Genomic DNA, 26328 nt, shown 5'->3' with positions numbered 1-26328 from the left:
CAATAGTGTGAGTTTGGGGGCGGGACTAGCTGTTTGTCCGATGAATAGAGCGCAATAGTGCCCACCCACCTTTTCAGCCATCTGGGTTCTGGAAGTATTTTTCCCATTCATTTTTTCCTTAGGGTTCTCATAAAAACCTTTATAAAAGAGCTGTAAGCCATGAACCAAACCAACCAGCTCCAAGGTGAATCACAACATTACAATCTTTGATTTGAAGCAAAAAAGAGTTCTGTGAAAACTGTGTGGAAACAAACATTATTTTTGCAATTCTGTTTGCCACCACTAGGGGTGCAGGAATGACACATTTTACCATTCACATTTGAATAAATAAATCCACTAGTGAAAGAAAAAGAGACTGAAGAGTTAGAAAGAAATAGTGGGTGCAAAAATACATATTTAGTCTTCAGGAACAGCTTTAAGCACCACTGAAGAGATATAAATAAACTCACAATGACACATCTCACTCAAAAACTAGACAGATAGACAGACATTCTTACACCAACAGAGACAAACACACTCACTTATTCACATTTGTGTAGCAAAGTCTCAACCCCAACGCACACGACTCCTTATTCTCTGCCACCATGGACTTAAATTCTGTATTTCTTCCTTTCTTGTCATTTTCATCTGTCTCACTCTCTCCATCACCTCTTTTCCCTTCTTATGGTTATGACTTGGCTTGTTCCCTCTTACCTGAAATGTTCCCCTCACGTGACTATCTCCTCACCATTTTCTTCATTATTGTGGTGGGGGAAAAAGGAAAAGAAAGAAAGATGCAGATAAAAAAGAAATATCTGACAAGCCTACCATTAAATAATGTTATGAAAATAAAGCTCTCATTACTTTAGTCAATGTCGAGTCCCGGTGTGTCTTTTCTGTTCTTTAAAGACAGTGAATGACGTTTAAATGGGCTTTTCGCCAATTAGAGAACAGATGCTCAATTATTAAAGATTAAGGTATAAGATTTGAGTGTTTTAATGGGTTTTACTAATTCTTATTTGGTCAATTACCTCAGAAAAGTATGATAGAAATGCTTTTTAGCCAATGAAATCAATCTTTCATACAAGTTGAAATGAAATGTTATCTGCACCTATGTGAATCTCATGAATAGGATCATGTCCAGCTCATAGTTCACCCCAAAACCATAAAAATAAGTTACACATGGATACAATGAAATATTCTTTATATATATTTTAACAATAAATATACATGCATACGTGCATGACTAAATACCTTCCAATTTTATACACGCAATGACATTTTTGTTTTTGCTTTATGCAATATACTGTATGTATATAATATATATATATATATATATATGTATATATATATACGGATACTATATGTACTCTTTTGTTTTTGGGGTGAAATTTGCCACACATTTTCATGAGTTTCCGCCAAACAGTAAACCTGTACAAACGTATAACAAACTACTGAAATATCCTCACTAGTAGAGGTACCAACATATTTTTGTAATATACTAATATCTCATATGCATTAGTCAACATGGTACATTTTGTTTCCTGTTTTACAATGTTTAGACTGAAAACAGAAATTGCAAATAGATCAGTGGTGATGCAAAAAGGTTTTGAAATATTACTTGAATAATGACTTAAACTTACATTTAGGTGATTATCTAGACTTCCAGGTATTCCAGGTATACACATTTATTTCAGCGAGAAAAGCAGAATAACAGCCGTCTTTATTGCAGGAGAAAAGCCACTGGATGGTACAAATAAGTTTGCATTTTCTAGCAAGGTAGTCTTACAAACTAGTCACTACAAACTCAGTAAAGCATACAATGCTGGTCTTTTATGTTAATCAAGGTGGAATATTTAGTTCATTAGACTACAATAAGTGCTTTTGTAAGTGCATAAGACAATACATGGTAGATTGCTCAAATACAGCAGCAAATAAGAACTAAACAGCCCAAACGTTCTTTATACTACCACATATTAAGTTGGAAAGGAGAGGATGTTAAAGGAATAGTTCACCCAAGTGAAAATTCTTTCATTATTTACATACCCTGATACCATCCCAGATGTGTAGGACTGTCTTTCTTCAGCAGAACACAAATTAAGATTTTTAGAAGAAGATAGAGCTCTGTCAGGTCCTTATAATGGAAGTAAATGGGTGCCAGCACTTTGACGGTCCAAAAGTCATATTTAGTCAGCATAAAAGTAATCCAAGCAACTCCAGTCGATCAATGAATGTCTTCTGAAGCAAATCGATATGTTTGTGTAAAAAATAAATCAATCATTAAAAGGTTATTAACTTTTAAAAAGTGCTTCCTGCCAGCAGCTGACGCGAAGCGTGACGTAAGAGAATTCAGAAGCGGCACTTATTTACAACAGCAGAACGAAAGTCACGCGAGAGTTCGGCCATTTCAAACAGCATCAGAACCCTGGATGGAAGCGCCGATGTAAAGTTAAAACCTTTTAATTATTGACTTGTTTCTTAAACCTATCAATTCGCTTCAGAAGCCATTCATTGATCGACTGGAGTCGTGTGGATTACTTTTATGCTGACTAAATGTTACTTTTGGACCGTCAAAGTGCTGGCACCCATGAACTTCCATTATAAGGACCTGACAGAGCTCTATTTTCTTCTAAAAATCTTCATTTGTGTTCTGCTGAAGACAGACAGTCATACACATCTGGGATGGCATCAGGGTAAGTGAATAATGAGAGAATTTTCATTATTGGGTGAACTATCCCTTTCATATTCCAGTCCAACAACCCAACCAACACAAGCATTTGCCAAGTAGGTGAGTAAAAGCAGTAAAACCACACACTTTTGTAACAAGATCTTTCAAACCTTTTGGAATGACAAAAAGTGGAAGCTGGTAAATATTGATTGTGCAGAGCGGCAGCAATAGTTGGACAATCGAAGTGGTTGAATATCTCTATGAACAGGCATTAATGATGTCAACAAACTCAGGCTTGAGGGAAGCACCTCCAACCAGGAAGCCATCAACATCAGCCTGGGCTGCAAGCTCTTTGCAGTTTCCCCCAGTAACAGAGCCTATGAAATGTGAAGATAAATCAGTTGGATAACGGCAAGAATCACATTTAAAAGCAAGGTATTTTTATCTTAACTTAAAAAAATAGTCAATATAAATATGAGGTACCCATTACGATTTATGACTCATTTACATGATAAAGAAATCATTTTCTTGGTATATTAGTTGATCACTGATCGACACCATTAATCTAGATCAGTGATTCCCAACCGGAGGGATTTTGCTACATTATGTTGAACCTATAAAACAAAATGTATGGCTTTAAATAAAAATAATAGGGATTAGGGATGGGTACAAATTTTAATCACGATCTTCATTTGAACAATCCTGATCTCAGTTTTTTAAATCCCAAGATGGATCTTTAAGCACCGAGATGCTCCTATTGTATAACGAGTGGTTTGGTTTGACTCGTTCCATGTATGTCCAAAGACACAATCCATTTATCATTGAATAATGTCTCTTTAAATATCCTTTCTGTTCTTTACAGTCAGTTGTTGAAAACAACAAAAAAGACACATAATTCTAATCACAAAGTGCACTGATGTAGTAAAGAATCCGTGCCACTCCACTTTCGTTAATTTGAGCCTCTGAGTACACACAATTAAAACACTTGCCGCCATAGACAGTACCGCTTTAAAACTTCAATATACACTGGTGGCCAAAAGTTTGGAATAATGTACAGATTTTGCTCTTATGGAAAGAAATTGGTACTTTTATTCACCAAAGTGGCATTCAACTGATCACAATGTATAGTCAGAACATTAATAATGTGAAAAATTACTATTACGATTTGAAAAAAAATGTTCTACTTCAAAGAGTTCTCATCAAAAAATCATCCATGTGCAGCAATAAAAGCTTTGCAGATCTTTGGCATTCTAGCTGTCAGTTTGTCCAGATACTCAGGTGACATTTCACCCCACACTTCCTGTAGCACTTGCCATAGATGTGGCTGTCTTGTCGGGCACTTCTCACGCACCTTACAGTCTAGCTGATCCCACAAAAGCTCAATGGGATTAAGATCCATAACACTCTTTTCCAATTATCTGTTGTCCAATGTCTGTGTTTCTTTGCCCACTCTAACCTTTTCTTTTTGATTTTCTGTTTCAAAAGTGGCTTTTTCTTTGCAATTCTTCCCATGAGGACATGTGAGATGTCTATTTCTCAAACTAGAGACTCTGATGTACTTATCCTCTTGTTTAGTTGTACATCTGGCCTTCCACATCTCTTTCTGTCCTTGTTAGAGCCAGTTGTCCTTTGACTTCGAAGACTGTAGTGTACACCTTTGTATGAAATCTTCAGTTTTTTTGGCAATTTCAAGCATTGTATAGCCTTCATTCCTCAAAACAATGATTGACTGATGAGTTTCTACAGAAAGCTGTTTCTTTTTTGCCATTTTTGACCTAATATTGACCTTAAGACATGCCAGTCTATTGCATACTGTGGCAACTCAAAATCAAACACAAAGACAATGTTAAGCTTCATTTAATGAACCAAATAGCTTTTAACTGTGTTTGATATAATGGCAAGTGATTTTCTAGCACCAAATTAGCAATTTAGCATGATTACTCAAGGATAAGGTGTTGGAGTGATGACTGCTGTCTAGATTTGATCAAAATGACTTTTTTCAAATAGTGATGTTGCTGTTTTTTACATCAGTAATGTCCTGACTATACTTTGTGATCCGTTGAATGCCACTTTGGTGAATTAAAGTACCAATTTCCTTCTGAAACAGCAAAATCTGTACATTATTCAAAACTTTTGCCCGCCAGTGTAAATGCTTGTAAATAGTACAAATTACGCATGTAAACAATAAACATGTAACAATACAGTATATATATAAATATATATGCAATATAATATATGCAATTTCAAGACATCATATTTACTAACAGAATAAATGGAATTTGTACATTTTTAAGCTAAAATAGCTAAAAGCTAAAAAAATAAAAAATAATAATGAAATACATTTTTAAGAATGAATCTCTTAATAGACCAATGTAGAAAGTCCCATGTATAATTAACAGCTTTAGCTGGGAGAATTTCTTTCGTATCTAATCAAAACAGACATTATATATGAAATACACCCAAATGAATCGGAATTGAATCGATTCAATTAATCACTTAAATTAATTAAATATATAAATATATTCTGAGAAAGGCCCAAAAATAGCAATCATTCAATATATAATGATTAAATGATTATAGTTATATTTAAATAATTACAATTATGATATGTATAAATATAATAATTCAGATAATTAAAATGCATTAAATTATTATGGCATACGAGTAAAGCATTGATCAGACGATACAAAAAATGGCTTTAGAAGGCAATATACTGTTTATTTCCACATGATTAAGGATAAGCCTATCACTGGCCGACAGCCCGAGATAGATTTATTATAAGGGCTTTCCTAAAGACACCTCAATGTTCACATGCGTCAAACGGACACTGATGGTGTGTCTCACTTTGGTTGCGTTGTGGCATAAACACAGAGTTTTTAGGTTGTTGTGTCTTGGAAACTTTGAAAAACACGAGTCTCTCACATCTCGAGATCCATGCATTTGGAATTCAGAGTTTTTGAACGATGTGTTCTCATCTTGTACTATCGCTAGTGTCAGGCAAGACTGCAGATTTGTTCTCTGTACAGCTGCACGTTGCCTATACAGCTGGAGTTTCACTTAATGCCCCCTGCTGAAAACAGATGGTACTTCAAGCTTGAATTGCTCCAATGGTAGGAATATTCTATATTATGGTCCTGGGACATTATTAATTGCGTACATTTTTGTTATGTGTTATTTTTTCTAGAATTAATCACACTAAATGAATGCATTAAATTGACAGTCCTAATGATAACGTTACATAATGTTACATCTTTACACATCTTGGTACACATCTTTGGTTTGTATCGATGAAGAGGTACTTATGGCAAAAAAGTAGATGATCTCTATCTGGTGAAACTAAATAGACAAAAGGATGTTCTCTCTGATCACACTAACCTCCATAGATGATGCGCACAGAGTCTGCTACTGCTTCTGACACATTCGCTCTCAGCCATCCTCTCAGTTTCTCATGAACCTCCTGGGCCTACAGCAAACAGTCCAAACTAATATATTTGAACACATACAGGAACTTTTTAAAATTAAAATACTGATGCAGATTTGTAATTGTTTGCCATTAGCCTGTTGCAATACCAAATAAAACACATGTAACTCAGCATGACCTAAAGTCCATTATGTGTTTGCTTTTTATACTTTGACATGACATTTAACCATGACAAATAAAAAGTCTGTGCATGATATTTCTATAAATATCTAGATTTGTCTGCATATCATTACTTATGCTTTGCTGCAGATACTTTTCATACCTAAGAAATGGAGCCGAGATGTTATCACGACAGATTTAAAATCCATTAATGTAGTTTAGATTTTCTGAGCACAGTATTACCTGATCAGGTGTGGCAGTTCTGCCAGTGCCAATGGCCCACACTGGTTCATATGCTAGAACCACACGAGCCCAGTCCTTCACATTGTCTATAGCAAACCAAACATTCATCTTGAGATTAAGCATTTTATAGGTTATATCATATGAAGTGAGCATGTCCTAATAAAAAAGATTGGTTTACTTAACGGTATAATTCTCTCATCATTTACTCACCCTTATGCCATCCCAGAAGTGTATGACTTTCTTCTGCTGAACACAAACAAAGACTTTTAGAAGAACATGTCAGCTCTGTTGGTTCATACAGTGTAAGTGAATGGTGGCCACAACTTTGAAGCTCCAAAAAGCACAAAAGCAGCATAAAAGCAATCCATACGACTCCAGTGGTTAAATCCATGTCTTCAGAATCGATATGATAAGTGTAGGTGAGAAACAGATCAATATTTAAGTCCTTTTTTACTATAAATCTCCACTTTCACTTTCTTCTTTTATTTTTGCCGATTGGCATTCTTTGTGAATATCGCCACCTACTGGGCAAGGAGAGGATTTATAGTAAAAAGGACTTAAATATTGATCTGATTCTCACCCACACCTGTCATATCACTTCTGAAGACATTGATTTAACCACTGGAGTATTTTGCATTACTTTTATGCTGTCTTTATATGCTTTTTAGACCTTCAAAGTTCTGATCACCATTCACTTGCATTGCATGGACCTACAGAGCTGAGATATTCTTCTAATAATCTTCGTTTGTGTTCTGCAGATGAAAGTAAGTCATACACATCTGGGATGGCATGAGGGTGAGTATATTAAAAGAGAATTAAAATTTTTGGGTGAACTATTCCTTTAACATTACAAATGTGACTTTTACCAATGTACAGACCAATGTAAAACACAGAATTCTCTTCTTTAGTTATGAATAATAATAATCCACCATTCCAGATAATCATCAACAAAAAAATTTGCTAAATAAAGTAGCTCAGTATATCTTTTGACAATGCACCATGATGACTCCACAAACTAATAGACGTAACAGTCTAGGTTTGTGTTTCTGTAAATGACCTGCAATGACTTTGGTCTGTGCAAACACCACATCCTCAGTGGTTTCAGCCTCTCTCTCCTCCAGTTTCTCCCCAATGCAGGCAATCACGCCCAAATCACTCTCTAGGCAATGAGCCACTTTCTGACCAATCAGCTGCAAAGGACATCACAAAACAACCATCAGAGAGAAACAGGACACAGCTGAATGCAGATTTCTGTCTAGTAAAATCAGTAGAATGCAGAATACGAAAAAGCAAAGGTAAAAGGTTTTGATTCCTAGATTATATTCAAATAAAATTCATTCTGAACCTCATCACTCTCGCCAAAAACATGACGTCTTTCGGAATGCCCCAGAATCACCCATTCGACTCCACAGTCTTTAATCATTGCTGGGCTAGAGCAGAGAAAGACAAAATGAGAGAATTAATTTTGACAGTGAAAAATCATTCTTCATAAAATACAGCAAGAAGGACATCTAAAATACCTGATCTCCCCAGTGAAGGCTCCTTTGGGTACCTTATAGCAGTTCTGGGCGGCCACATCAATCCTCCGGTCCAGTTTAGATCTCACATAATCAAGGTAGATGGATGGTGCTCCACACACCACCTCTAAACAATGAAGACCAAGCTACTGTTATGATGATATATGATATGATTTTGTCATAATTTACTCACCCTCTCTCATTCTACCGAACATCAGCTTTTGTGTTCCATGGAAGTCATACAGGTTTGGAACAACATGAGGGTGAGTAAATGATAACAGAATGTCCATTTTAGGGCAAACTGTTACTGTACTTTGTTATTTTTTTACCTTCCTCTGAATTTATTAGATATTTGCATTCAGCAAAGTCCCAATATTTGGGACTAATTCATTGTAAATATATTATATAATGATATATATTGATTATATATATATATTTTTTACATATTTTTATTTGGATATTATATATTCAATATACTGTATATCTGTCTTTCTTCTGGCAAAAAATAAATGACTGTGATGACATGCAATAATAAATTAAAATCCAATTGAAGATATGTCCTTGTTTTCAGTGTGTGTCATATACAAGTGTCTTACAATGTCACATGCTATGTAGAAAAATTAAACATTAAAGTCATTCATGACCACGAGCTTGCGTCCATTTAAAATGTCACGTGATGCATCGAGACTCAACAATGTCTATTATTTCTCGATTATATCACAATGCATTAGACAAGCATTTCACTCGGTTAAATTGAAAGACTAAAATAATGTCTGCTTTAACACGCTCTCAAACAAACAAACAAACAAACAAACCATCACTATATTACAAATGCTATTGACCTGTTTCATCGTTCAGACTGGCCGTGTTCAAGGTCATAATTATTTCGCCAAGTGTCTCTTTATCGCCGTTCATTTTCCAGTTTCCCCCGACGAAGAATTTTCTTGGTGACATTTTTGCGGCTGCAGAGCGACAAACCAAACGATGGAAACAAACAGACTGCGTTAATAGCGAAATTACGAAACCTACTATGGCGAAGGCTTGTAACTTAATATTCATGAGTCAAGCCTTCGTCATCGGAACGTCGCAGAATCTAATTAATATTTAAGATTTGAGCTTTCACTATAGGACGATTTTCATGGAACGTCAGGACAATCTATTTAATATTCAAAAACTAAGCGGAAGGAATCCGAAGGACGTCACCACGGCCTAATTCATATTTAAGATTTGAGCTTTCACCATAGGACGATTTTCATGGAACGTCAGGACAACCTATTTAATATTCAAAAACTAAGCAGAAGGAATCCGAAGAACGTCACCATGGCCTAATTAATATTCATGAGATAAAACTAACTAGAATCGCTTTGCTATGGGCTCACGGATCTGACTGTTAATAAAAAAATAAATAATGAAATAAATATTTAATTTTTTTAAATAAATATATTTATATAAATATTCTGTCAATCAATCAATAGTTAAATAGATATATCTATACACATAACTACATATTACTATTATTTACTTACTTTTTTTGTCCATAATATCACTCTACAGCATTAAACCTTCTCTATATATGAAATCCAAGACTTAGAATTAACATAAATTAATATCATATTAATACATTTTTACACTTCAGTGTGAAGTGTTTTATCAATACATTTAACACAATTTCTTGTGGAATTCACCATGAATGTTTGTATTATGATGCTTATATTATTCAATTCAATATTATATCACATATTGTTCCAAAGCTGCTTTTTGTACCTTATGTGAACAGTCCTATATCAAAGCAGGGTAATCTCAGGCATTTGCCATTAACAGTCAATAACCAGTCTTCAATTCTTCAGGTCTGGTTGACATTTCTCTTGGAAAAGCTCCATTGAAAGTGGATTAGAGTAAGTGTGTACGTCCTCCTTCTTAAGTGAAAAAAAGAAAAAAGGCAGAAATGTGAAGCTTATAATCTTAGAAAAGCACTTAGAATAATTCTGTTAAAACATGTGTATTATTTAAGCTGTAAAATTGTTTAAATCATCGTTTTTGTGGGATTACAGGGTTTACGGAGTTATGTTTTCATACCAACAAAGTTGTAAAATTGGAAATATCTTTACACAGAAAAGGTTAAAAGTGCACTCAGTAATTTTTTCCTCATTAAAAAAAGCCAAACTCCTAAAGACATGAATTGCAGTGTATTTGCAATATATGTAGGAAATCATGAGAAGAAAAAATGAAGACTCCAGTCATATCAGTAAACTTATAAAAGCTGTTTTATTCCACATGGAGAGGGTCCACACAGGGGGGCTGCCATGTTAGCATCACATGACCAGCCGAATACTACTCGCTTAATCTCAGTAACCGTCCTGTTATTTGACACTTTCACTCATTGATTAAAGTAATCATGGCTGACTGTGAATACTACATTTCTACAATGGCATCTGAAACTGAAAACTATTGATTTTAAATGATGCTGCATCCAAGCCACTAGGTGTCAGTGTAAGTCCAAGATGACACAAAGACTAAAGTTACTGAGTGCACCTTTAATTAGCAATTTTATAACAATAAAATCATCTTAACACACATATAGTTTATGTCTTGTGGCTATAATTTTGAACCGTATTTTAACGTTTACGGATTGGCCTCATTCACTTAAGTTGTAAGTGCCTCACTGTAACCTTGATTTATATTTATTCATTTTTAAGAAAAGGAGAGACAAGTCAAAATTAATTTTTATGGTAATCAACATTATGCCACAAATGCTGTCCATGAAACTGACTTTAATCGAACCCAAAATATTCCTTTAACAGCATTAAGTTTACAATGTGACTTCACAATCATAGGCTAAAAAGCCTGTGATTTGAGGCCCTGTAAGTTGCTACATTTAGACTATGATGAATACTACTATCATTTCATGACCACACATTAAATTCTGGATAACTAAAAAATATTCACACAGATTCGCTCTAGTGCTGGACTGTTGTTGCAATGCACCTTTATAGAGATATTCTAATTCAGTATTAGTAAAACCAGATCAAATTCATTGTTGAACTTAACAAAAAACATAATTTGGGGGCCTATTTCTCATTTTAACCACTGGATTTTTCACAAACTCTTTCTATTCTTCATATATTCTTAACTGTTAAAGGGAAATAACAATCAATAGTGCTATTGATGCAGTATAAAATCATTTTGATTTATTGAACACTATTTATTGTAGTAACAACAGCTCAGCATAAAAACACAACAAACCAAGAAATATTGTTTAATGCAGAACACTATGTTTATTAGAAAGGTATCAAGTAGCCACTGCAATATTCAACATGAACTTTCGTTTATGTAAAAGTCCTATTAAATGATGAAAGAAGTAAATACAGATTCAAAGACATTGTATCTCTTAGTATAACCTCATTTTGTCAAATTGAGAGCTTTGTGAAGTTTGGTAAAGGGAAGTCCGTAGAAATCAATTTATTTTCACTGTATGCCATGTTACTGTTGCCAACATCATCAAAGAGCCATAATACTGGATCTCAGACAGTCAAGACAGTGTGGGTGTTGCAAAAAATCACTGTACAGTTACTCTGCATTCTATTATAGCATCTAGAAAATGGAAATCTACACACAAATCTAATAGTAGAGGGTTTTAACAGACAAATAAATACTATATTTTAAATTCTTGTTTTTTTTATTTCATTTTTTTTATGTTGTCAATAAACCCCTATTGCAAGTCAACTTACTGATTTCCAGTGTGACTTTGTTACTAATTTATGTGATTACATGTTATGATCGCATTTATGCAGTCTTCCTGTGTTATATTTGTCCAATTACATATTCCATTTATATACTCTAATAAAATCCAGTCGTCCAGAAATCACACACATATACAGGTGGATGTTTATGTATTTGTGTGAGATAAAGAGATTCATTGTTGCTTGGAATTTCCCCATTTCATTCCATCTTCTCTCACTCAGTCTTTACCAGTTCTTTCTCTCTCATTCTCTCCTGATCTTTGCTCCAGGTTCGGCTCAGTTCCAGATCTTCAGGAAGCTGTCCCATGAGCCAGTGCAAACGCACATGCCGTCAGCTGGTACTCCAGTGCAGCTCACCCTGTTGTCATGGCCAGACAACACTCCTAAAAAACAGAAATAGAATAAATAAGAATGTGAACTTTAATAGCCCAATTACTGCTTGCACATTTATAAGTAGACTTGAAAAACTGCATCACTCAATATGGTGGCTGTAGGAGTGAAAGTCTAACTTTACTGTTAAAAAAGCCACTAGTCTTTTCGACAGACATCACATGCATTTTTCTTTCTTTTATTTTTTCTTCTATTTAAAAAAAATGCGCATTAGCTGAAAAATACTTCTTTTGCGTTGAGTTTTAAAAAAGTCTAAATTTATGATACCATCAGCTGTTAAACTCAGAGCAGAATTAGCATATTCAACCAATGGATTCAACATTTTCAACATTTTTCCAAAAGTGTTTTTAAGTAGTTTTCAATTCATGAGTAAAATAAGGTCTGTGGTTAACATTACTTCACAGGCGTTCTACAACACATATTACACACAGTCAAACTTCAAATGTGGATTCAGAAAACAGCTGTTTCTTGTTGTTTTTTTAAGTTGCTAAACAAGGAATATAACCGGGAGTTAAACTGGGGCGGAACAGTTCGGAATGGCTTTCCAGGACTTTGGAACGGCATTCCAGCGCCTCTGATTCCCTAAAAAATTTAAAAAATAATAGTCCAGTCTGTGACCCATCAGAACCTGTTCTGCTATATTCACCTAGAGTGGCACTGTTTAAATATTCACATTTTAGGCATTTAAGGGTTCCACAACTTCCAAAAGGTGTTGTGTGCTTACATGCATGGTGAATCAGAGAACCATTATAGTACTTATGCAGTACTTTTTAGTAACTTATGGTTTAAAAGCACACAATAGCTTCAAAAAAGGAAATTCATGAGGGAACCCATGGTGAATGAAGGCTGAAACATACTCTACGTAAACGAATATGCTTCAAGCTATGCAAGCTCAATTTTGTGCACTGTTGCGTTTCAAAATGTGTCAAACCACAATTCATAACACAACGCAATTACATGCTGCAGTCTTAATGTTGACACAAGGGGCGCTATAGCCGACATTAGTGTGAACTGTCCGATTATATAGTGAGTTATCTCTTTTAATTCAACTACTGTCATGGCGGAGTAACACTTTGTAGAGAATATTGCTGAGCAAGTAAGTCAGAGTCAATATATTAATTTACCTGCATAATAACACATCCAGTTTAATGGCGCAGACGTTTGAAACGTAACTCTATCACCCCCTTGAGGTTTGTTACTACCACAGTAACGCAAAAATGCACTTTAGGCATGTTCAACCAGACGGCGCGTTGGCCAAGCACTCGCATTTGCGTACACGTACTTGTCGACAAATTGTCATCAGGACTGTAAATATAATTTTTTTTTGTATTGTAATTTTGTAAATGTAATTTTTAAAAACAGTTTAGGATATTTCGGTCTTCACCCATTTTAGTGAATAGGAGGTGTACTTTTACATGTCTATAGATAGTATTTGATTACATCATCAAACATGGTCATCAAACTATGATGGATGGAGACACTGCTAAATAAAAGCACTGTGTTTCTCCGTTAGCAACAAGATAAAGAATTTTGAAACATTGTGACTGCAAAAACATTTAAGTTTATACAGAAATGCTGGATAATATTTCACCAAGGTGTTACATTGAAGATAAACTTAACTGTGGATTGGATCCTTCCAATTTGTAAGAAAAACGGGCTTAAATAAACTTCTTGTGTAATTATTACTTTTATATTTGTTGTCATTTTATGCTTTCATAGCATATCATATTTATAAATCAAGAAGGGTCACTTTATTCATAGTTTCATAGCTTTGTTTTCGCTGATACATGGTGCTTTATTTACAATACCTGAGAGTGTTTACTCCGGACTTAAAAAATGAGACCAAGCCAAGTTTTGTATTACTTTGAATGTAACATTGTCTACTTGAAAACAAATGTAATAAATGAGACATGGTCAAACACTTAATAGTTTTGGAGTATTAAATAAATAAGAGCCTAAAAACAAGCTTACATGTCCAGACTGCTCTATGTAAACAAAGTACAGAATGCTAGTGTTGTAAATTCAAGAATCAATTCATTGGGGGCCTGGGTAGCTCAGTGAATATTGACGCTGACTACCACCACTGGAGTCGTGAGTTCGAATCCAGGGTGTGCTGAGTGACTCCAGCCAGGTCTCATAAGCAACCAAATTAGAGTCACATGGGGTGTTGCGATTAAGTGATCCTCACTCTCAATGGGGCACGTGGTAAGTTGTGCGTGGATCGTGGAGAATAGCATGAGCCTCCACATGCTGTGAGTCTCCGCGGTGTCATGCACAATGAGCCATGTGATAAGATGCGCGGATTGACTATCTCAGAAGTGGAGGCAACTTGTCCTCCGCCACCCGGATTGAGGTGAGTAACCGCACCACCACAAGGACCTAGTCAGCAGTGGGAAGTGGGCATGCCAAATTGGGGAGAAAAGGGGATAAAATAAAAAATAAAAAAAGAAGAAAAAGGGCCAAGATGGAACAGAAGAACACATACAAATGGGAGAAACATCCAGACAAGATGGCGATTGCGCTTGTCGTGACGTCATATGAATACGATCTATTACATACATATTCTATGGCTACATATGGCTGTTGCCAAGATGGCTGCCAAGTATATGGACTAGCCTTAAAGAGACTCTGTTTTAGCTTGATTAATCAACACTCTATCCCACTTTTCGTGCTCTGTTTTTTTCCAACTCACCCACTTTCTCGCCCTTTAGCGAGTCCCAGATATTGCAGTTGAAGTCATCATAACCAGCAAAGATGAGACGGCCGGAGATGGACAGAGCCAGTGATGTAACGCCGCTGTTCAGCTGAGCATCCTGGTAGCTGATCACTTCCTGATCGGAGCGAATATCATACATCTTGCATGTGCAGTCATCTGAGCCAGTAACAACTGCATTACCATTGGGTAAGAACTGAAGAAAAAGGATAAACATCATAAATTAGATCTTTTTAATATCATTATCAATGAATGTTTCACCTAGACATAGTGAGATTAAATAGAAAGCAAATGAAGACTTTTACTTAATTCTCATGTTTCTCAGATTGTAACTCCTGAGAAAAACACTCTAGTAATCTCACAGGTGTCTCCTCTAGAGCTTCAGAAAAGATCTTAACAATATCTCAAATTGAGAGACTATCAGAAGATACTAAAATCTGCCATCAAAACTCAGAGATTTCATTATTTCTCATCAAATTCTTCCCAGAACAAATTATCTGATGCTATCCACAGTATTTTGACCTCCCTTAAGAAATTTAAGGAGAAACATCTGAGACAAAGTTGATACTTAAACATAAATTACAACTCCATTATGTCTTCTGACCTCTAAGCAACCTCTAAGCAACCTAAATCTCCTCAGGGAAAGCCAAAGATAACAATAACTGTGATGCCCTCTTCTGCAGTTTCTCTGTATTACATCAAACAGATGTATTTGATGAACTCACTGAAATGGCATTGATGTCACTGGTGTGACCCTGGAAGGTTTGCTTGCACTGGCCGTCTCTGATGTCCCACAGCTTGGCCAGAGAGTCACAAGCACCAGAAATGAATGCATTATTGTCCGGAGACAGTGAAAGACACATGCAGTCACCAATATGGTTCAAGAACACTGTTTTCTGCTTGCCAGTCTCTATATCCCACAGAGCACTGGAAGAGAGGAGGGAAAAGACAAATAAACAAGGAGAGAAAGATGGGGATAAGAAAGAAGACAGAACCTGAGTTATGTTGAAAAAATAAAAAAATAAAAAATAAAACTAGATTTTTTTATAGTGTGAATAAACATTCAGAATTTAAATTTTTGGGTTGACTATCCCTTTAATTGCTTGGCTAAATGCAAAGCCAAAAATTGCAATCAGTATGTTACGCTAAGAAACAGACTGCAATGCAAGTCATATTCTGTGCCAGTGGATCTTAACTGGTTTTGTCAAGTGGTAACACTACCAAAATGGCTAATCATACAAAAGTAAACAAAACTGTCCTTAAACTCAAACACTGAAATTATTCAATTTCCATGAACTACACTGGCCCAACAATATGGAAAATAGTTAACAAAAGAATTAACATCGACTGAATAGGAAAATTGACAATTTCGTAATAGCAAAAGGGTGATTTACCAGCCTAACACATGGAAACAACCATTAGGCTAAAAACTGTATTAGTATTAGCCATATTACAGTCAGATGAGAGATGAAAGTGTGCCAAAAGTTTGATTGGGTGCAGGCCACGCAACCTTGCCATGTTGACATCTGCCTAATCTGACTAGCTTCTACCAAGTGACAGATGAATTTACGCCAACGTCTTTGGCATCAACAACAAAAATGGGCAGCCTTTTTCCCACCATTTAAAAGTTGATAAGTCTGTATATTTTACTAACCTAACTATGCATGATTATATAATTAGTTACATTTCATGCTTAGCATTTAGCATAGTTTTTTACGGAAGCCCTGAAATGCAAGGTAAAAAAAAAAAAGTTCACTAGGGGATTTTGTTTTTGGCAGATGCTATTTGCACCCTGGTGCAAATAATGGTATCTGCTATTTACACCCCAGTGCAAATAATGGCAGATATTATTTGCACCCCAACCCAGGTGCAAATAGTGTCAGATACTATTTGCACCCATATTTCAATACCAAAATACATTATGGGCATTACCGCAGTGTGTTTATTGTGTATATTTAGAGTCCCACAGACACACTACATAAACCTCTACCCCTAAACCTAACCTAAACCGTACCTTAGAAAAAATAACCTTGGTTTTACTACAGTAACCATGGTTTCGCCATGGTATTTTTTGTAAATTTACAGTAAACACAAAATTAACAATGGTTACTATATTACCACCATATTACTGTATTACTTTAATTACTGCATTAAAATAATGGTTTCTGCCAAAAAACATGGTTACTACAATATTAGTAATACAGTAATGCAATCTACACACAAGCGATGCCGAGCCGTGGGAACGAGTACGATCGACAGGCCACGCCTCCAGATCAAACTCTTCTCTGCACTCCCCTACATTCACCGTGACCAAATCACTGTGATGAAATCAACATTTATATTAATTTTTTATCTTATTTTAAGTAGTATTAAAGGAAATATTACGAATGGAAACAGAAAATCGGATGGGAAAAAGAGTGGGACAAAGCGCAAAGCGGTTCCACTAGACTATTGGGGTGCAAATAGCTGCTATGTTTGGCAGATGCTGTTTACCGGGGTGCAAATAAACACTCCACATTTGTTTTTAGGTGTATTAGTGCCTTATGTCCTAAAACAAAAAATAAATTATCTGCCATTTTTATTTTCCTCTGGCTACTTTTTTCCTCTCTAAAATGTTTTTTTTTTTCTCTGAAAATTGTATTTTTCTTTATTTTTTCTCTGATTTTTCTCTCTTTCACCACATTCACTACATTCTGTCACCTTGTCAGAAAAAGATTTCATGCTTACTGATAGTGGCACCTTGTGGCTGAGGTTGGTACCACATGCTAATTGTTAGCTAGCAAGAAAAAAATTATTTCTCATGTGTTGCTTCTTAAGGAGAAAACAATTTCAGAGAAAGAAAATTAGAGATTTTTTTTTTGCGGATATTTTATTTGTGTTTTTTGTATGACATTTTTAGTAGGCTCAGGAAGTCATTAACACACCAAAGAAATTTGTTTCACGTAGTGATTTTTTTTTCCACCTTGCGGTTCAGGGATTCCGTAGTGTTTTGGGTCTCGACCAACCAGTTGAAAACCACTGTTCTATGCTACTTGTCACATGCTAAGGGTTGCTTTACTACTTACCATGTGGTATCACCAGAAGAAGTGATAATATCACTGTCACTTAGGAAGCGTGCACAGGACAAGTAACCTACAAAATATAGAGAGCAACTTAATTACATAACAGAGATCTTCAAGAGTACTACTTACAAAGCATGCAAGAAAATAAAGTAAAATTCTCTAAAGACTTGTATATTAAACCTGTGTGAGCATCCAATTCTTTCACAGTCTTGACTACGGGTGTCTTCAAGTTGTAGACAGTACACATGTTGTCGAGACCACCACTGGCCACAAGGTTTCCAGAAGGAGCGTATGCGCAGGTCATCACCCATGAGGACTTGAGAGGAATAGCATTGATCTGAAGAAAGAGGGACATTTCATTGCTTCCTTGAAGGTAAACAGGAAGTGTTTGATTAGAAGTTAGCTAAGATGATGTTGTTAAAATGGAGGATTTTATCTTGATAATAGAGCGAAAAATGATATATTGATGGTTACATTACCTGTATATACAGAGGAGAACAGAGAACTATAGAGAAGATATTCAGAATATTCATATTCAGAATAGTGGTCAATCAATATGGGTTTTTCAATGACCAAATCGTAAACTTTAACATTAAATCCCCCAATCTTGAATATTTGATATCATCTTGGTGTATAGTAGGGAGTTATATAAAACAGGGATATCTAAAAAAACATTCAAATCAAATACATCACTGGAGGAGCTTAAAATAGGAATCATTCATTAGGTGGATTACAAATTTAGTAGGCGATAGTGTGATGTAAAGCTAAAAATAGCTATAGCTAATTACCTAGCTAGCATAGCATAGCATACATTCACTGGCGGCCAAAAGTTTGGAATAATGTACAGATTTTGCTGTTTCGGAAGGAAATTGGTACTTTATTTCACCAAAGTGGCATTCAACTGATCACAAAGTATTATCAGGACATTACTGATGTAAAAAACAGCACCATCACTATTTGAAAAAAGTACTTTTTTATTTTAATTTAATTTTTTTATCCCCTTTTCTCCCAATTTGGAATGCCCTATTCCCACTACTTAGTAGGTCCTCGTGGTGGTGCAGTTACTCACCTCAATCCGGGTGGCAGAGGACAAGTCTCAGTTGCCTCCGCTTCTGAGACCATCAATCCGCGCATATTATCACGTGGCTCGCTGTGCACGACACCGCGGAGACTCACAGGAAGGGGAGGCTCATGCTACTCTCCGCAATCCATGCACAACTTACCACGCGCCCCATTTAGAGTGAGAACCACTAATCGTGACCACGAGGATGTTACTCCATGTGACTCTACTTTCCCTAGCAACTGGGCCAATTTGGTTGCTTAGGAGACCTGGCTGGAGTCACTCAGCACACACTGGATTCGAACTCGCGACTCCAGGGGTGGTAGCCAGCATCAATACCATTTCCAGCAGCCATCACTCCAACACCTTATCCTTGAGAAATTATATCAAACACAGTTGAAAGCTATTTGGTTCGTTAAATGAAGCTTAACATTGTCTTTGTGTTTGTTTTTGAGTTGCCACAGTATGCAATAGACTGGCATGTCTTAAGGTCAATATTAGGTCAAAAATGGCAAAATAAGAAACAGCTTTCTCTAGAAACTCATCAGTCAATCATTGTTTTGAAGAATGAAGACTATACAATGCTTGAAACTGCCAAAAAACTGAAGATTTCATACAAAGGTGTACACTACAATCTTCAAAGACAAAAGACAACAGGCTCTAACAAGGACAGAATGAGATGTGGAAGGCCAGATGTACAACTAAACAAGAGGATAAGTACATCAGAGTCTCAAGTCTGAGAAATAGATGCCTCACATGTCCTCAGCTGACAGCTTCATTGAATTCTACCCGCTCAACACCAGTTTCATGAACAACAGTAAAGAGAAGACTCAGGGGTGCAGGCCTTATGGGAAGAATTGCAAAGAAAAAGCCACTTTTGAAACAGAAAAACAAAAAGAAAAGGTTAGATTGGGCAAAGAAACACAGACATTGGACAACAGATAATTGGAAAAGAGTGTTATGGATCTTAACCCCATTGAGCATTTGTGGGATCAGCTAGACTGTAAGGTGCGTGAGAAGTGCCCGACAAGACAGCCGCATCTATGGCAAGTGCTACAGGAAGTGTGGGGTGAAATGTCACCTGAGTATCTGGACAAACTGACAGCTAGAATGCCAAAGATCTGCAAAGCTGTCATTGCTGCATGTGGAGGATTTTTTGATGAGAACACTTTGAAGTAGTTTCAGAAGTTCTGAACATTTTTTCAAATTGTAATAGTAATTTTTCACATTATTAATGTCCTGATTATACATTGTGATCAATTGAATGCCACTTTGGTAAATAAAAGTACCAATTTCCTTTTTGGCCCCCAGTGTATATTATGATGATTCCTGAAATCTTCCCTTGAAAGTGAATCTGAGTCAGTCAGTCTCACCTTGTTACCAGAGTGAGAGTCCCAGATAATGAGTTTGCCATCCTGTGATGCACTGACCATTAGCCTAAAGACATCAAAGAAAAAACGGTTAGCCAAAAATAAACCTAAATCTAGTGAGCTGATTTTAGATATAAAGCTGTACAAATAACAACTGCATGTGTACAACATTATACAACAACGAATGTATATAATTTTCTTGGTTTTGTTTGCAACCATTGCATTAGAAATCAAAAATTCAGGTATATACGCTTGTTATAGTTATTTACATTTTTTGGACTGTAACAAAAATGTCATCCATGTATTTTAATAGATGGCTTTCAATTTCTAATGCATGCCACAATGTATTATAGTCAGCTACTTTGGGCACAACAAATAATTCACACAGTGCTGTCAATCTTTTTAGAAGTTGCTATTCCCAAGCTAACATCTAATAAATACATTACTGCAAATGCAGTTGAATCTTAGTGTATCCCAGACATGGATGAGTAGGCTACCTTTTTGAAAATGGCGAGGCTTAAGTCAGGCCACTGACTCTGTTAATTGATCTAACTAAGAATTAGCTAATTCAAGGTGACCACAAGGTGCGTTTGACTTCTGTATAAGAGCTCTTAACCTGGTTTAGCAGATCATGTTTTGATGACAAAGCCAGTATACATGTATTACACTTTCTCATCAACTATATCATAGTTTTAATTTCTTAGTATTCACAATGTAACTCTCACTTGGTAGGACTTTTGGAGGCAAAAAAGTACTGATTACATCCACAGTGTAGCATGACCAAGCACAGCGAACTGGTAAGATATTCTTACCTGTTGTCTGTAGCCCAGTGCATGGCGTAGATTTTGGCCAGGTGTCCCTTCAGTGTTCTCCTGGTCTTGAGTTGGACCCGAGGGGCAGGAGCCACCCCAGCAGCGGCAGCAGCCATATCTGTGTCATGGACTGCTTTGCGAGCAGCCTAGAGAGGGAACAAATATTTTATATTAGTTTTAACTATAATTAATGTTATTACTCTGGTCAAATGTAACAGATTGTGATTGCATTTGCAATCAGATTTACATTTGTACATTTGGTAGATGTTTTTATCCTAAGTGACTTATAATGCATTGAAGGTATGCACTGAAGGGATTTTAACTCATGACCAAGGTGTTGCCAAGCTCTACCAGATGAGCTACAGAACCCCATATTGCATCTAATTAATTTTTACTATTGGTTTCAGTGTATAAAAGCACTTTACACCAGTATACAGTATATAAGAACTTTACCTCGATCTGTGTCTTCAAGGCTTCGGCCTCCTTTTTCATCTGTTCCATTTCACCCATGGCGGCTGTTGATCGGGCTGCTTACAAACACAACTGCTGGAAGCAATCAGAAGATAAAAATGACAAATAAATAAAAATAAAAAAAGGCAAAATGAAAAATGTTGAATAATCGAATACAATTTACGTGAATAAATTGTAAATATGATAAGGATTAGTACCTGGCAGACTGATACAGGCCATGAACTAGGCCATATGTGTGACTATTACATCATCAGACATGTGGAATCAAGACTCAAGTCATAATATTGAAGATGTACAGATATTAAAGTAGTTGAGACACAACTTTAATGCAATTACAACTTTTATGAATCGTCTTTTGACTTTATACTGAACCAATCTTCTAGCCCATTGTAAACAACTCATTGGCCATCCATTGAGTGTGAATTTAGTGATATCTCAAGTTATTCATGCTTACCAGTTAGACTGTTATATCAAATACAAATTTGCACTGTGCAAAAGCTGTAGAGCGAAAATAAACTATACAACCAACAACAACATTGTTCGTTTAGAAAATTGGAAAGATGAGTAAGCAATTATATAAGCCATGCCCTAAAGAATCAGTGCAATAATGTTTGCTAGAAACTGCTAAACATGCTATCTGTAAGCAACATAGCTTGGGTATATCAGTACAGTATTTTATGAACCAACTATTGCTGAGAGGCATTTACTGAAGCATGTATTTGACTACATAAAGTCTCAAATGGCACCTAAACGTATCATTTCGGCCACTAACACATTTTAGATTGAAATCGCAACAATTTTCCATGTTTACGCCTCTCATCCACACACGAAACCTTCAAAAACGCTCTCCATAACTGCATACTTTGGAAAACAATGGATTAGTGTGGATGTGGCCTTTAGTTTATGATTTTAAAACACCCATAATTGGAAAATCCATCAATTTAATAAAATAAAGAAAGGTAACAACCTCTAAACCTAACTCTCATTAGGTAAAGTCTTGAGTCTTGACAATGACTCCAATCAAGGCCTGGCCTTGTCTAATTAACCTGAAATCTGAGTAATGCTGCTCTCACAATGGGAGGACAGAGGAGATGACAAGGAATTATCACCCTTGTCATGCTACTGAGATCCAAATGAACCTAATTCACAGTTAACTTGCTACTGCCTACTTCTCTGTAGTAATTTACTTGTAGTGTTCAAAATCGAGCCTTTCATTTTGCAATTGATGATCAATTAGTCATATAATCATTGCAAGATATTATGTAATCTCCATTCATTCAACTGCTTTGTTATATATGTAGAGGAGGGCTAGAAGTCTAAGCCCCTGCAGGAGCTGATGGGGGAGGCGTATAAAATCTCCTGACATCCGATTACCGACTGCTTTTACTGCAGGATCAGGTGAGATCTGGGGTAGAGAGATCAAAGACAAAAACACAGGGAAAGGGCATACATGTGGTGGGTGTCTTGGGGGATGTTCTGACGTGACAGCTTTTCTGTGGTAAGAAAGTGTTCAAGATACATGTACACCTACATGTACGATGAGACCTGAAGAATGCTAGATTTTGAAGGTCTGTTTGATTACACACCAAAAAGCAGCTTAAGGATTTGTTAATCTGACAAAGAATATAAGAACAGTTCAGAAAATAAAGACCAAAGGACTGCATCAAAGAATAGCTGAAATGACCTCCAATTCCTCAACATGCCCTCCTGAACGCACTGGTTGTGTGATTGTCCAGGGTTCAAATACCAACATTTAAATCAAAATGAGCATTTAAACTCTTAAAAAGTTGGTGCAGAGTAACCTTTCATAGTAGTGTGGTACAAAAGCTACAAGTTGATCAATAAAAGTACATTACCATAAAGGTGTGGCGATGTCCATAAAATGTATTTTCACTTTCTATGAATGCAGAATGCACGGAAATGCATAAATAAACCAAACATTTAGGTATGTATTTGTTGGTTATTTGAAATGCATTTCACAATTTTTATGCAAACAAAAAACTACAATCGATGATCAGGAAAAAACTCACCTCTCTAACCAGAAAGTTTTTTTTTTCTTCTCTATAACTCTGAAGTCACTCTAAACAATCCTTTTTTTTCTGTCTTTATATTTCTTAGTCCACAAGACAACTCTCCAATCTCTCTGTGCCTCTCACACGCTCCCCCAACAGACTGGATGCAACTTACCTGTGAAAACTCTCTCTTTCTTCTTCCGCGAGAGAGGAACAGATGAGGATTGCAGGGGATGAAGGATATCAGGGATGAAAGGATAAGCTCAAAGATGGACAGAGAAAGGGTAAAGGGGTGAGAGAGAGAGAGAGAGAGAGAGAGAGAGAGAGAGAGAGAGAGAGAGAGAGAGAGAGAGAGGAACAGGTAAACCAATTGGAATGGAAAATCAGGTTATGGTGTCGAACGACAAGAGTGAGTGCAGAAAGCAACGGAAAGTTTTAGGATTTTTAAACATTTAAAACACAGTTGTTACGTGAAATGCAGAAGGAATATTTAAGATTCTTCACCATTTCTATGTCACAACTCAAATGTAAGCAAATTTGTGACATTGACTATGTTTTGACCAATGGTCACATTTCTTTGCTTTCGTTGAAGCACACAAGATGCTCTTTGGAACATTCTCAAAACATCGGTTTTGCACACCTTCTGCAACTTGCGAAGTCTATGCCAGCTTGACTGCATACTGTCACTGAAGTAAAAGGGTAACATACCAAATTGATATGATGACAATATAATTTGTAATTTAAAAAATGTATTACGTTTGAAAAATGCAAAATAGAAGAATTTTCGCTAGTGGCTTGAGAAAGGTCTTCACATTGAAGCATTCTTGCAAATCAACCTTATTTTGGCATATATATTACTTTAAGGTGGCAATCCATTCAATGTTTCATCTAACTGACAAAGTTCACATTTGACCAATAGTATCACTTTTCAAAGCTAAAGGTGTGGTTTGATACATGCTAAAGGAGAAGGGGCCTGTGTTTTGGCATTGGGTTTGAGGGGGTTTGAATTGGTTTGTCAGAGCTAATGATTTGAGCTCGCTTAATCAGACTCTAAGTGGATATCCGGGGAATCTGCAATCCCGTTAAGGAATTAGAGCAGGTGAATCCATGGAGCAGACGTCACAGGTGACACCGAGAACAGAGGAATGAAAGTGTTGAAACCGATGAAAGTTCCAAAGATAAGATGGTGGTGTTATAATTATGTTCCATGGTAAAGCATGGTGCTAGCAACAGCAAGGTCATGGATCAGATTCTCAGGGTCAACACATACTGAAAGATTTGGGTAAAAGCATCTGCCAAATTGGGGTTGTCAGTGTTCGTTCTATCACCGAGCTAACAACAGTATGTCTTGGCTCAGTCTTTGTTTTGAGTAATGGCTTGAGTAATGTCTTTAACATCTCACATTGCAATTTAAGCAAAACTGAACTGTCTAGGCATGCTTTTTAAGTGAAGTTAGTGATCCAATGTGATATTCTATTGGATCTCCTAGAGCACAGCCGTAATCGCAAAGGACACTGAAGGTGATGCCCCCAATATTATGAATAGTGGTTGATCAATAAAGGTTTTTCAATGACTGATTCTTACATTCTTACATTTCTTCCCCACGAATCTTTAATATTTTGGTACATCCTTGGTCAAATGCATAAATGGAAACTTTCCATGTATGTCAGTGTTTAGCTTACAATTCATAATGATATGGAGAATAAAATTAAAATAAATGGATTTAGGGCACAGACCTAAACTTGCTTTGTTAGGGGAAAGTCAGAAGCATGGACTCACAGTAGACCAATTAACACACTGTTCAGATCAATTGCTAAAGGAAAGGAGAATAAAATATAATATTTTGGGATGGTTTGGACTGTTAATGTGTTATCTTTTACACCCTTAACCAACTGAACCCTTTCAGTGTTCTGACTGATCCCAGTACAGGGCAAACACAAGTGTTCAGTGTAATTTTGAACATCCTAAATGTCTTCAACCAAATTTGACAACCAAAGGAACCAATGTTGAAAATTACAGTAAAACCCTGTGATTTTTTAAATTTTTTATCTATAGCTCATGCAAACATTTACGCCCATTCTCTGAAGAGCTGATGGATCAAATTCACAAGGTAAACATGCCAAGAAGGGCTTATCTTCTCGTGCTCTAGGTAGCTGCTAGTCTATGGCACCAGGGCCGTCTTACCTTAAAATCTGCAGATTTTTCTTCTATGCCTGAGATTTTATAAAAGGTTAAGTAGCTTAGCCTTTTAGCCTACATCTAAACATTGAATTAAAAAGACAACGCTCTTAATAACTTTCAAAAATTGCTGTAAAGTGTAAAACAGGAAATGAATATTCAACTTCACACAAGCATGCACACATATGAATATAACATTCATTCAAAGTTTATGACAAGTTTTACACATCAACAACCTTTTGCTAACTAAATGGGCTCATAACCGTGGCTGCAGCCTGATTTAGGCCTTTAGCGAAAGATTTACCAGCTTTAATTAGTGACCTTCCTGTGCTTACTGATTATGCACTACTTTTCTAAAAAAGTATGAGCTCATGATACTTGAGGAAATTGTGTCAGAGATGACAGTGAACAACACAAGTGCACCTTAAGGAACTAATCTGATCTGTCTCCCTTTATTTTCCTCCTCTACATGACCTACAGAATAACACTAGATAGTCATTTAGGACACAATTTTCATTCAATGTTACATTTAT

General features: G+C 36.2%; 2 protein-coding genes across 5 annotated transcripts; both read right to left on the bottom strand.

Annotated features, from left to right (window-relative positions):
• Positions 1-2609: 2609 nt before the first annotated feature.
• Positions 2610-9020, bottom strand: LOC127424941 (triosephosphate isomerase A). The gene is made up of 7 exons (XM_051670511.1): positions 8830-9020; positions 7991-8114; positions 7816-7900; positions 7528-7660; positions 6471-6556; positions 6023-6110; positions 2610-3024 (listed from the first exon to the last, which is right to left on the bottom strand). Exons 1-7 carry the CDS (start codon positions 8939-8941, stop codon positions 2906-2908), a joined length of 747 nt encoding a protein of 248 aa, XP_051526471.1. The 5' UTR covers positions 8942-9020; the 3' UTR covers positions 2610-2905.
• Positions 9021-11237: 2217 nt separating this feature from the next.
• Positions 11238-23886, bottom strand: LOC127424939 (guanine nucleotide-binding protein G(I)/G(S)/G(T) subunit beta-3-like). Of its 4 annotated transcripts, none has more exons than XM_051670508.1 (9): positions 23793-23886; positions 21588-21680; positions 21135-21280; positions 20326-20389; positions 18073-18229; positions 17896-17962; positions 15556-15757; positions 14810-15026; positions 11238-12110 (listed from the first exon to the last, which is right to left on the bottom strand). In XM_051670508.1, exons 2-9 carry the CDS (start codon positions 21642-21644, stop codon positions 12004-12006), a joined length of 1017 nt encoding a protein of 338 aa, XP_051526468.1. In that variant the 5' UTR covers positions 21645-21680; positions 23793-23886; the 3' UTR covers positions 11238-12003. The 4 variants fall into 4 exon arrangements, with proteins under 4 accessions (XP_051526468.1, XP_051526469.1, XP_051526467.1 ...); XM_051670509.1 differs by having other exon boundaries at positions 21588-21677; positions 23793-23862; XM_051670507.1 differs by lacking the exon at positions 23793-23886 and adding an exon at positions 23636-23786.
• Between the last annotated feature and the right edge of the window lie 2442 nt (positions 23887-26328).

Source organism: Myxocyprinus asiaticus, chromosome 34 (genome assembly GCF_019703515.2).
Source record: "Myxocyprinus asiaticus isolate MX2 ecotype Aquarium Trade chromosome 34, UBuf_Myxa_2, whole genome shotgun sequence".
NCBI lineage: Eukaryota > Metazoa > Chordata > Actinopteri > Cypriniformes > Catostomidae > Myxocyprinus > Myxocyprinus asiaticus.
This window is presented reverse-complemented; position numbering and strand designations above follow the sequence as displayed.